At 48.6% G+C, this 12,097-nt stretch overlaps 1 protein-coding gene and 1 non-coding gene across 9 annotated transcripts in view; both read left to right on the forward strand.

Annotated features, from left to right (window-relative positions):
- LOC136852622 (transmembrane and ubiquitin-like domain-containing protein 1) overlaps positions 1-12,097 on the forward strand; it is a 120,410-nt gene that overhangs the window by 63,066 nt on the left and 45,247 nt on the right. For all 8 annotated transcript variants that reach the window (XM_067127540.1, XM_067127547.1, XM_067127542.1 and 5 more), the window contains one exon: positions 8,498-9,423. In XM_067127540.1, coding sequence (XP_066983641.1) covers positions 8,549-9,423 — 875 coding nt within the window. In that variant the 5' untranslated portion in view covers positions 8,498-8,548. The remainder of the gene's footprint in view (positions 1-8,497; positions 9,424-12,097) is intronic.
- LOC136852650 (U6 spliceosomal RNA) lies at positions 11,650-11,755 on the forward strand. The gene has a single exon (XR_010857207.1). It is a non-coding gene; the product is annotated as a U6 spliceosomal RNA (small nuclear RNA).

Below are 12,097 nucleotides of genomic sequence, written 5' to 3' on the forward strand. Positions count from 1 at the left end.
GATGAGCATCAACCAAAAGGCAGTAATCTTCTGCTGTAGTTCTCTTACCAGGTAGGATACAACAGGCATTTTACCAATGCTAACAGATTTTATGTTTCAGACTCATATTCATATCTTACTGTTTTTGGAACAGAAAATGACCATTCATCCCACCTCCCATCAATGTGGGATTCAGCTATGTACAGTAATTACTTGGTAAGTTACATATATGAAAATGGTATTTTCATAATAAAATTAAGTTTCATATATACTTACCAAGCAATTACAGATCAGAGCCCTCCCTCCTCCCTTCTGATGTACATTAAGCACAAAAGAAGTGATTTTTTCTGTTTTGTTGTACCTGTTGTTCCCCAACAGAGGGTGGGGTAGTTACCTACACTTAAAACAAATGAATTGATACTGCAAACTTTAAATTTTTAACTGCTGATCGAGTAGAAAGTATAGCCATGTAATTACTTGGTAAGTATATATGAAACTCAATTTTATCATGAAAATACCATTTGTTCCGACACGATATACAAACCATCAGTCCTTTACATTAGGAATTACTTTCAGCGTAGGCTGGAAATGGCCATTGAACTTTTGAACAAGCTGGTTAGGCAGTTAGCTACCATCCGGGAGGCGGGAGTACTGCCTGCCCGGATGTAAACATTCCAATTTGCTTTCGGCTGTCGTAGACTGCAGACGTTTCTCTCACTCTCTGCCTGACTGTTGAGCTTTTTCCCGGTGTGAACTTTCCTTTTGTTTTCGTAGTATGAATGTTGATAAGCCCTTTAAGCCCTACCCCCAGTGTGTGTCCTGGGGTAGGAGGCAAGAAATGTCATTCCTTTAGATCTAGCGTTAACACGGACCCACACTCCCTCTGCCCCACTTGCAGGGGACGTGTGTTTGCGCGCTTCGCCTTGTAGCAGGTGTTGTTCCTGGTCTCCTGAGCAGTGAAGGAAATTTGAGGGGAGGAGACGCTACCGTAGGAAACCCTCCAAGGAATCGTCCGAGGGTAACATCCCCCCGACGACTCCTGTGTTGGCTGATCCTTCGGGCTCGTTTCTCCTTCCTAGCAAGCTTCCCCCTCTTGCTACCTCTCCCTTGGGTGAGGGCTCCCCCTCTCCTTCCTCATTCGTTTCATCCGGTGTGGAAGGCCGTGGTGGAGCAGTTGTCCAGGACATCCTCTCTGGGGCTTCTCCTTGCTCCGAGGGCGAATTTTTTCCCCTGGAGCTAGTAGAGGGTTTCCTTTTTGACTCGGCTTTATCCTCGAGTTTTGTGGGTGGAAGCGTCCTCTGTTGGCCAGGCACCTGATCTGACATCTGCCTGGTTGAACCTGGGTCTGCCTGGAGTGCCGTCACTGGAGGGCCTGGTCTCACACTTGTCTGGCGCTCCGGTGACGACCCACACAGCCACCGCTTCCACCACCACGGCTATCACCATGTCTTCTTTTGGCAAACTGCCTGTGACGGTGGCTTCGCACCTCAACACCCAGGTTTCAGCCGCGCCTGCCACATTCCACTCTGTGCCGCTGCCTCCTGGGTTCCTGGCCCCTCGCACATGGTGATGTCTTTGGTGTCTTATTTGACTATGCCTGCTGCTGTTGCTGACCCACGCTCGTTGTTGACCACAGTTTCGGCTCCTCGCTTTCCTGACACTTGGCCCAGCCTGGCTTCCCGTGCGCCACCCGTGCCTCCGACCCTGGCTTCGTCCCTGGACCTTCCTGGCTCCCGCGCTGCTGTATCTCCCCTGGTAGCTGCTGGCCCAAGCACCATCTCTGCTACCCGGGTTGCTCCTGCTTCTGTGCCCCCACCCCCCGGTTGTGCCTGCTTCCGTAGCCCCCTGCCCCTGGTTGCTCCTGATTCTGCCCCCCCGGTTACGCGTGCTTCCATGTCCCCCCTGGGTGCTCCTGTGCCTTCTGCTGCTCCTTTGTGGTTTGGGGACTTGACTATGATCCTGAGGAAGATGGCAAAGAAGAAGTCGAAGAAGAGATCGAGGAAGGTGTCGTCGTCTTCATCTTCATCTTTGTCATCGTCGTCTGCTGCCTCTTCCTCTTCTCCTTCCGAGGCTCCCCAGCCAAGGAAGAAGAAGCCTGCCTCCCCCCCCCCCAAGAAGTCTCGCACCGAGACCTCTAAGGGACTGCCTCCTTCCACAGGGAAGGCAGTGGGATCTCTTGCTGACTCTTCCTGATCCTCGGATGAGGGAACCACTGCGCTGGCCCCCAGGTCAGTCGTATCGGGAGCCAAGGGTGTGCAGACCACGGTTCGCACTCCCCTTGCTGTGCCGAAGAAGCCTGCTTCTAAGGCCAGCGGGTCCGCGTCAGACACTCGCTCGTGGGTTGCTCCGAGTACCCGGGTTTCTAAGGAAACCCAAGTACCCCAGTCTGGTATGGGAGAAACCTCTCTCCATACAGACTTGGGTGCGGGGCGAGAGAGAGAGTCCAGGCATGCAGGTGCCTCGACTCTTCCTGCTGGTACTTCTTTTAGTACCAAGCCAGGTTCCCGGGAAGATGCACTGGTCCCTCGAGTCCAGACACCTGGAGAAGCAGAGAAGAGGTCCCCTACTCAGTCTTCCCAGCCAGCCACGTGCTTGATTCCTCCCAGTCCCCAGCCACATCCGCATGGCCAGCCTGGCTTGGGGGAGGCAGGCGTGCGGCTTGACTCGCGCGAGCCACTCTGCTGTCCTTGGGAGACCGCTTTGCCCAGGCAAAAGCGCTCTCCTTTACCTGGGCTGCTGTCACCACCGCGGGTTGGTGACCACTCCAGGCCCACTGCCCCTGTTGGTTCTGCCAGCAAGGCCAGTGGGAGCACCCGGTCCTCCTCACCTGTCTCCTCTTCCTCCTGGGCTCCTTCCAGGGGCGCAAGTCGGACAGGAGGAACTTTGGTGAGTTGTCTCCGCAGAGTTCCACCTCGGGGGCGTACGTGCCTGGCTCGGTCCTCAGTTCGACCAGGTCTTACGCCAGCGTGGTGCAAGAATGGTCACGGGGGTCTGCTGAGGTTCTCCCTCCTGCAGGGAGAGTAGATCAGGAGGACCGCACTCTGGAAGGACTCGAGGGTCCTCTTCCCCAGGATGTGGACACCCCTGAGATACAGAGGACATTTGCTTAGGTAATTGTGCTGATTTGTCAGCACAACCACCTCGGGGAAGGGACCACAGCCTCGTCTGTGGATTGTCTTTTGCACCTCGAATCCTATTGGGGACCCAGGAAGGAACCCAAGGCTTCAGTAGGGCTGCTGTGGTCCAGGCTTGCTGAGGGGGTACTCGATCAGGTGAATAGTCTTTGTCTGGTCAGGACAGTTGTCTCCAATTGAACCGCTCGTGCAAGCTTCTTCCCCCTCCTCTGCCTCGCCAGAAGCGTTTCTACTCACTGTCGGAGAGGTCATTGCTGCCTAAGCAGGTTGACCCAGACCTGGTTCGGCTAGATACGGGTCTCTCGTTGCAACAACTTGCTGTAGAGAGTATCTCCGTCTCTCAGCAAGAAGCTGCAACCCTGGAAGCCACCGCCATGGTGGCCTTCCAGGCAGTCTCCTGGCTGGATCTGTGGTCCTTCACAGTATCCAAGGTGGCTGCTTCCTTGGGCGCTTTTGTACCCAGGGAGGACTCAGCCTTCAGAAGACTTTGCCAGTCTGGAGGTAGGGCCATCTCCTACCTCGCCCACCAGACAGCAAACCTGTGGGGTAACCTGGTCCTGAAGCGAAGGAACGCCATTTTTTCTCGCTTCTCCAGGTCCGTGGGGTCCGAGTTGGTGATGACCCTGCGGAACGGACCGCTGCTGGGTTCTGCCTCTCTCTTCCCTAGAGAGTTGGTGGACACTGTGGTGGACAAGTGCCGGGCTGATGACAGCGCCTGGCTTGTCTTCCAGGCAGTGGCCAAGACCTCCGGGTCTTCACGTTCCACTGCGGCCAGGTCCTCAGGTCAGGCCAGCTCTTCCTCGGCCCTTAAGAAGTCCCAGTCTTCGAAGGGATCCCAAGGAAACACCCAGCCTTCTTCTTCCTCTAGAAAGAGCGGGTCTTCCTGCCCCATTCAGCCTGCTTCCCAGTCCGGAAAAGGGGGCAAGGGGAAGAAGAAGAAGGAGAAACGCTAGGGGTGGCGTTCCTGCCCAAATGGGCAACATGGCAGCAACATGGAGCCGAGACCTGGATAGTGGATGTCCTTCGGGAGGGATATCTACTACCCTTCGAGTCTTGGCCTCCCCTCACCTACTCTCCGGTCTGTCTCCACACATACAGTAAACCCCCCGTATTCGCGTTCTCACGATTCGTGGACTCACGCATTCGTGGTTTCTCCGTGGAACGTATCTACCCATTATTCACAGAAAATTCACCCATTTGCAGTATTTTTCACTGAGAAATATTCACTAATTACTGTATTTTCTTGTAATTTTCGTTAATAAATGCACTTTTTGTGATAAAACTATTAAAATATTCAGGTATAAGCATTTTTAGAGGGTTTTTCTTGTGTTTAAACTATCAAAATGGGCAGTTCTAAGTGTTTTTAGAGGGGTTTTAAGTATTCGTGGATTTTGGCTATTTGCGAGTACGGATGGTTCAATGTACATCCAAGGAACTCTGAAGGACTCCGCACTACAGCAAGAAGTGCAAGCCATGCTGAGCAAGGGTGCTGTGGAAGTTGTGTCGGACAAGTCTCCAGGCTTTTACAGCCGTGTCTTCCTCGTAGAGAATGCCATTGGGGGATGGAGATCAGTCATAGACCTCTCTCCCCTGAACTGATTCGTTCGCCAGACTTGGTTCACGATGGAAACAGCGCGATCTGTGCTTGCCTCTATCAGGGAGAACGACTTCATGCTTACGGTGGACTTGAAGGATGCGTATTTCCAAATACCTATTCATCCGTCCTCTCGCAAGTACTGTACCTCCGCTTTATGCTCGGGGAGACGGTCTTCCAATCTTCCAATTCAGGGCACTCTGCTTTGGGCTCTTGACTGCTTCCCAGGTGTTCATGAGAGAAAGTTCACGAGAGTCTTCTCTCTCGTGTCAGCTTGGGCCCAGTTGCACGGGATACGTCTATTAAGGTATCTCGATGACTGGCTCGTCCTGGCAAACTCCCGCTCGCAGTTGCTGCAGGACAGGGACCGACTCCTCGAGTTTTGCCGCGATCTTGAGATCGTGGTAAATCTAGTGAAGTCAGATCTCTTCCCCAAGCAGAGGATAAAGTACCTAGGCATGCTGATAGACATGGTAGCAGTGAAAGTCTTTCCCTCAGACTCTTGTATCAGCAGGTTCAGGCAGGCAGCACCGCTGTTCCTGTCACGACAGGAGCAGCCAGCCTGACATTGGCAAGTCGTCATCGGTCACCTGTCATTGCTGGAGAAGCTGGTATCTCCTGGGCGTCTGCACCTGCGGTCCCTACAGTGGAGACTGATGGGGTATTGGTCACAGTCCCAAGACCCCCAGTCCTTTCTCATCCCTCTTTCCGAGGAGGTGAGGGAGGACCTTCATTGGTGGATGGACGACAGGAACCTCTTGATAGGAGTATCCCTGTATACTCCCCCTCTGGACATGCTGCTGTTCTCAGACGCATCGACCGAGGGATGGGGTGCACACCTGGAGGAGTTGCTGACTTGGGGAGTGTGGCACCGAGACGACAAGGACCTTCACATCAACATCTTGGAACTGAAGTCAGCCTTCTTGGCTGTCCAAGAGTTCCGGGATCGAGCGATGGGACACTCCTTGGTACTGATGAGTGACAATACCACAGTAGTAGCATACATCAACAAGCAGGGGGGTCTAGTATCCCTCCTGCTCCACCAGTTGACAATGGAGGTGCATGAGTGGGCCATGGCCCACTCAGTAGAGCTGTCAGCTAGGTACATTCCAGGCAAGAGGAATGTCGTGGTAGACAAGCTCAGCTGCCAGAATCAGGTGATTGGGACCGAATGGTCCCTTCACTTGGAAGTGACGGAAATGCTGTTCGACCTGTGGGGGCATCGAGTCATCAACCTGTTCACCACCTGGCACAACAGAAAACTCCAGGTCTTCTGCTCTGTCATGCCGAACCCATGGGCCGCTGCGGAGGACGCGTTCCAGCACCCGTGGGACAACCTCGACGTTTATGCCTTTGCTCCATTCTGTCTGATTTGCTGAGTGATCAGCCAAGCGATGATCACCCCGAATCTCAGAATGATTTGGGTGGCACCCAAATGGCCGTTGGTATCCCAACCTGCTAGCTCTTCTCTCCGAGGCACTGAGAGAGATCACCCCCTGGCCCAACCCACGGGCAGAGAGCGGACGTGCCGTAACATGCTGGATCTGGCGGTTGATGCAGGTAAGCACCCAATGGGAGCTCCCGTTCTATTTTCTGCTCAGGTTTTTAGAAGCAACCCCACTCCTTCCCCTTGCAAGGGTGGGAAGGAGACCATGACAATAAGACAAATCCAATGCTTGTGATTACCTTAGTGTCATCTGACTCCACGTTCTTCCTAGCCTACTTTGCATGAACTGACGATTCCTCTTTCATGCAAAGGGACCCAGAAGTCTGACAATTGATCCCGCGTTTCTTACAACCCAATCATTTTGTCAGAGGCAGTTTTCTCTTCCCCGCTCTATCAACCAGGAAGGGAAGACAAGGTGTGGTGAACTCCAGTCAGTTCACAGAGACTCACTTAGATTCCTCCCTCCAACCAGTGAGTCTTCCTAATGTAAAGGACCAAGGGTTTGTATATCGTGTCGGAACAAATCACAATTTTTAAAAGTAACTATACAAACCTGAGGTCTTTTACATTACATTTCATGCCCACCTCATGCCACCCCTCAATCTGATACCAGGCCCGAAAGGCAAATTGGAATGTTTACATCCGGGCAGGTGGTACTCCTGCCTCCCAGACAGTAGTTAACTGCCTAACCACCTTGTTCAAAAGTTCAGCAGCCATTTCCAGCCTACGCTGAAAGTAATTCCCAATGTAAAGGACCTCGGTTTGTATAGTTAGGAAAAATATGATTTACCTTTAAAAATTGTGATTTTTCCCAATATACAAACCTGAGGTCTTTTACATTTTATGCCCGCCACATGCCACCCTTCAATCTGACACCTGGGCTGAAAGGCAAATGGAATGTTTACATCCGTGCAGGCGGGACTCCTGCCTACCAGACAGTAGTTAACTGCCTAACCACCTTGTTTGAAAGTTCAACGGCCGTTTCCAGCTGCGTTGTAAGTAATTCTTAATGTGAAGGACCTGAGGTTTGTATAGTTAGGAAAAATACAATTTACTTAAAAAAATTTTGATATTTCAACACTATGTAGATGACCATGACTGTAAAAAAATTTTGTTATTTCAACACTACGTAGATGACCACGACTGTAAACTGACACTAGAAGAATGATTAGAAAACACAGAGATCGTGCATAAAGAAGCCCGGTGCCACAGATTGCAAATAGCAGAAGCTGAGTACAAATCAACAACAGCTTGTGTTAAATATAGAGGGGAACATGGACGTCATCCTCCCTTCTTCAAGGAAACCACAGGACATCCGTTAGAATCTGCAGGGAGACACAAGTGATATGACACCCCAGGACACAACTACCAACGTCAAAACAAATCAAAACTATCAGCCAGAGATGGGAATCAGGCCCTTGTCCACAGTATAGGACGCATCCTATGGAGTACCAGGAATGCCCATGCTGCCACCTAGACCACCAATGGGGAAATGAGACACGCTGACCAATAGAAATTCATCACCCCAGTGACATCACATTTAAAATTTAAAAGTTCGCATGCAGTAATATAAACCTTGTATGTCAATTTATAGTCCAGTCCTGAAGACACCACCTAGAGGTAGGAAATGGTCTGTTGTGTCAACTAGAGAAAGTAAATGGCAAGATTCCCGAGAAGCTCGCCTGAAGAGAAAAAGAAGTAAAGACTGATTCAAAGTCATGGTAAGAAGATAGTATCCGCAAACAATGTCATCAATTTCAATAGAAATTCCATAAGAAAGAAAATATTCCCAAATGGCACACATGTAACAGTGTAGTGGATTTTCTTCTCCTATTAACAATATTGCTGTTATACAGTATGTCTATTAAATCCTGCAACCACATAAAGATTTGGATTAAATGTGTAGTAAATTTTCATGTGGATACCAAAATGGTAGCTACAGACAACAGACAAATGCCCACACATTCTGACATATAATGCGTACTGTACTTTTTGTATATTTGATTTTCCTACCTGTATTGTTTTCATTTGTGAATCTAACATCTTATAGGACTTAACACAAAACTCAAGAGAGGGAGGAAAGAATGAGTCAGCCTTTCATGCAGTTGGTTCACTGACTGGTATATCCTGTAGGCCATATGACCAGACCTTTTGTTACTTAATATATTGTCTTAATTATAAATAGTGTGTAGTTCATATTTTCTGGGTACTGTATTTGTTATGAAAATACTGTACCTTTTTCTAATAGAATATTATTTTTTTCTTTTGCCAAGAAATGATGTGCATGTTTTGCATTACTGCAGACTGCTTTGATTAATTTTGCCCATTTTTTATACTTTTCAGAAACACCAGGGAAAGTGAAGAATCCGTGTGATTTTGGCAGATTTTGATACAATGCTCAATTTTGCTGGTTTTCAAGATGCCTTGAGCGTAGCATTAGTGATTATAATTGTTTCATTTATCATTGCCGTGGCATGGTTGTCAACAAATGTGAGAGAACAGCCACTTATTGCAACAGCTGTTGTGGTGTTTCAGAGTGGTGTCAGTACCGACGTAGACCAAAACTCATCTGTTGCAGGTGCAAATCGACTAAACAACCAAAGTGGTGGGAATGGGGAAGGGGAGGGAGACTCTGAGAGGCCTGTTCCATTAGTTAAAGAGAATGAAAGTGGTGTTTTGGAAGTGAGATCAGAGACAGGCAAAGTATGTACAGAATGCAAAAGTGATGACATAGTGAATGTAGAGTCCAAGCTCTCCAATCATAGCGGTGAAATGGTGCCAGGGGAAGAATGTAAGGAAGGGGCTGAGGCCTCTCATTTAGATAGGGATTTAGAGGAATCACGTGGTCAAGAGTCCCCAGCAAATGAAAATAGCTATGCACGAGGCTCAGGAGAGGTTCCAAATCCGTCCTGCACAACATCATCATCATCAGAGAAGCCACATGATGATCCTTCCCAAGAAATGGAAATTAGAAATCGTAGACTTAAGCATTTTGTGACAATGGGAGGAAGTCATGTACCTGAAACTCAACATGAAACTTGTGCCTCACAAGGGGATCTGGGCGAGACAGTCTCTCCAGATAAGGGTAGCGAGAAGGTTTTCCAGGACTCTGATGCTTCTATAAGAGATTCAGAATCAAGTTCATTGCCCTCAGATGGTGGTGGAGATGAAAGACCACCGGGGAGTATCAGAATTCGTTTGAAATTTTTAGATGAAACTCAGAAATTTGTTTTTGCTCAGCTAACAGAACAAGTTGGAAGTTTTAAAAGGTACGTTAATTTTTTTTTTGTTGAAAGTACAGTACAGTACAATATTTCTTTGAAGCGTATATGAACAGTGTCCTTGTACAGTACTATTATTTTCCTTTAACTTTATATTGGCAATTTCAGCAGTTTGTAGGTTATCCAAGGTAAAATAACTGGTGATTTGTATCTTTTGTGGTTAATATAGTTAGTGCTGGCTGGTGGGATGATGTAATTTCCAAAATATATGCCTTCCTCTTTCAAATTTCATCTTAATATTTTTATGGAATTTTAAATTTTGCATTGTTGATATAAGAGGATAAACTTAATTTACAAAGGAATTCCTCTTAGTGTTCTTGGTACATCTGACAAATGCTTTATTAGGTATGATTAACTGGTAAGCAGTGTGCCTCAGGAGTGAATAGTACTTTCTTGCTGCCTTACATACATTTCTTTCATGATTTGGACTTTCATTGTTGTATTTCTATGAGAATACAAATTTTGTTCATGAGACTTACCTGCCAGATATATATATAGCTGTATTCTCCGAAGTCCGACAGAATTTCAAAACTCGCGGCTGCACGAGTGGCCGGGCAGGTGGTTAGTACCCATTCCCGCCGCTGGGAGGCGGGTATCAGGAACCATTCCCATTTTCTATTCAGATTTTCTCTGTCGCCGGACTGTCAACACCTGTTGTCAGTTCCTCTGCCATTTGGATTTCGAAATTTGTTGTCACTTAAGTATTTTGGTTGTTTTTTGGTATTCGACTGGATCTGTGACTTGGCATACGCTCTTTGTGGACCGTTTTTGATTTTGCTTTTGACTTTTCTAATAATTAAGATGTCTTACCTCTAGCTATTGAGTCTGTAGCTTGGGTGAATGTAAGGTGAGGCTATCGAAGACTTTGATAGTTCCTCACTCTTTATGCATGATATGTAAGGGTGTTCAATGCTCTATGATAATCGGTAATGAATGTGTGGGGATTGTCTGAGGGTGAGTGGAAGAAATATGAAGCCTATATGCTTAAATTGGAGCGTGATAGGCTGAGGAAATCTTCCTCCTAGAGTGCATCCTTAGATGGACAGTCAGGGTTTTCTCCTACTAGTAACCCTGTAGTAAATTTTAGTACTAACCCTGTAGTTTGTTGCTGCAGAAGGTAATTCCCTGGCTCTCGTGTGGAGTCAATGCGTGCTCTTGAAACTTAAGTGAATGCAATTCAAACGCATAGTGTTAGTGCTAGTGCCCCTAGTGTTGTGGAGGGGGCGTCAGATCGGCCCTATAATGCCTCTAGGCCTGGACCTCTGTCGAACTCCCAGGACCAGGGAGGGGGCATGTCGAAAGCCGCATGAGGGTTACGGGGGCTTCCCACCGATCTGGCGTCCCTTCGGCAGGTCCTGATGACGCTACCCAGGCTGCCAGGGATCGTGCTCAGGCACGCATCCTGAAGGATTGCTTCTCGTCCTCCGACACGTCCTCCCCGCCTCGGGGTTGGAGCTCTCGGTTGGACTCTCGCCCTCTTAAGAGAAGCTTAGAGGAGAGGACGCTTCACGTCCTCTTCCTCTAGATGTTTGTACTCTTCCCCGAAAGTTGCGTGGATATTCCTCTGCAGAAGAGAATAAAGTGTTTTTCGAATGATGACGCTTCTCGACCCCTGTCGCTAAGGCGAGGGCTAGAGCTTCTTCCCCTGTGGAAGGAAGTATACGTCTCTCGCCCTTTTCCTTCTCTCAGGTTCAGCCCTTCTCCCCGAGAGAGTTGCTTCTCCAACGCGTAAGATTTTGTTGGGTTTGCAACAACAGCTGGATGCTCTCATGAACCTTTCAAGATTCGAATCTGCCTGTTAAGAGGTACAGACTTTCACCTTCGTCTCCTGCTTCGTCTTCCTCGTCTGCTAGATGTTTTGGGGCTTCTCGTCTGTCGTCTAGAGAGTGTTTAGTGGCTTCCTATTCGCCTTCCCGAGTTGAGGTGTTGGCCTTTTCTCTTGTCTCGCGCCAGGAGCGCGTCTTGCTCTTCGTGCGCTTCTCACGCTTCACGCGCGCCTCACCTTGGCGCTCGGCGCGCGCTTTAGCCATGACGCCTTCGCGCGCCACGCTGTGACTCTCTTCTAGTACTTGCCACGGAGCCTCGTCGTGCGTCACGCCATGACGCTCCGCTCGCCGCCGTATAGCTTCAAGTCTTGTGTTGACGCCGCTCCAGTTGTTCATCATGTCGCACAACTACCCGCTTCAACGCCTGATGTCCTTCTTAATTTAGCCAGTACTTGCTTCGGCAGTACATATACTAAAATTGGAACGATACAGAGAAGATTAGCATGGCCCCTGCGCAAGGATGACACGCTAATCGTGAAGTGTTCCACATTTTTATGTTTACTATACGTACTCTAGTTGACGACTTCTTCGTTCGCGGGAGTTCCCGCTTACGTGCGGCGAATCGAACTACTTTCACCACTCACTCAAGACCCGCCAGCTGCGGAAGAACATCCTCTTTTCGTCACAGCCTTTGGATGAAGAGAAACTTCTTTCGTCTTCTTCTTCCTCTGATTATCAGACTCTGGCTTTTTCTTAAGGATCTGTTTCCTGAGACTTTTCAACCTTCGGCTCTCTCTCTCACCTTCGCAGTTGTCTTTGTCTTAAGGGGAGCGTTTGACGAAAAAATCGAAATCAAATTTTCTGGGATATTTTATATATGGCATCATACATATCCT

The sequence above is a fragment of the Macrobrachium rosenbergii genome, chromosome 25 (assembly GCF_040412425.1).
Source record: "Macrobrachium rosenbergii isolate ZJJX-2024 chromosome 25, ASM4041242v1, whole genome shotgun sequence".
In the NCBI taxonomy this organism is placed as follows: Eukaryota; Metazoa; Arthropoda; class Malacostraca; order Decapoda; family Palaemonidae; genus Macrobrachium; species Macrobrachium rosenbergii.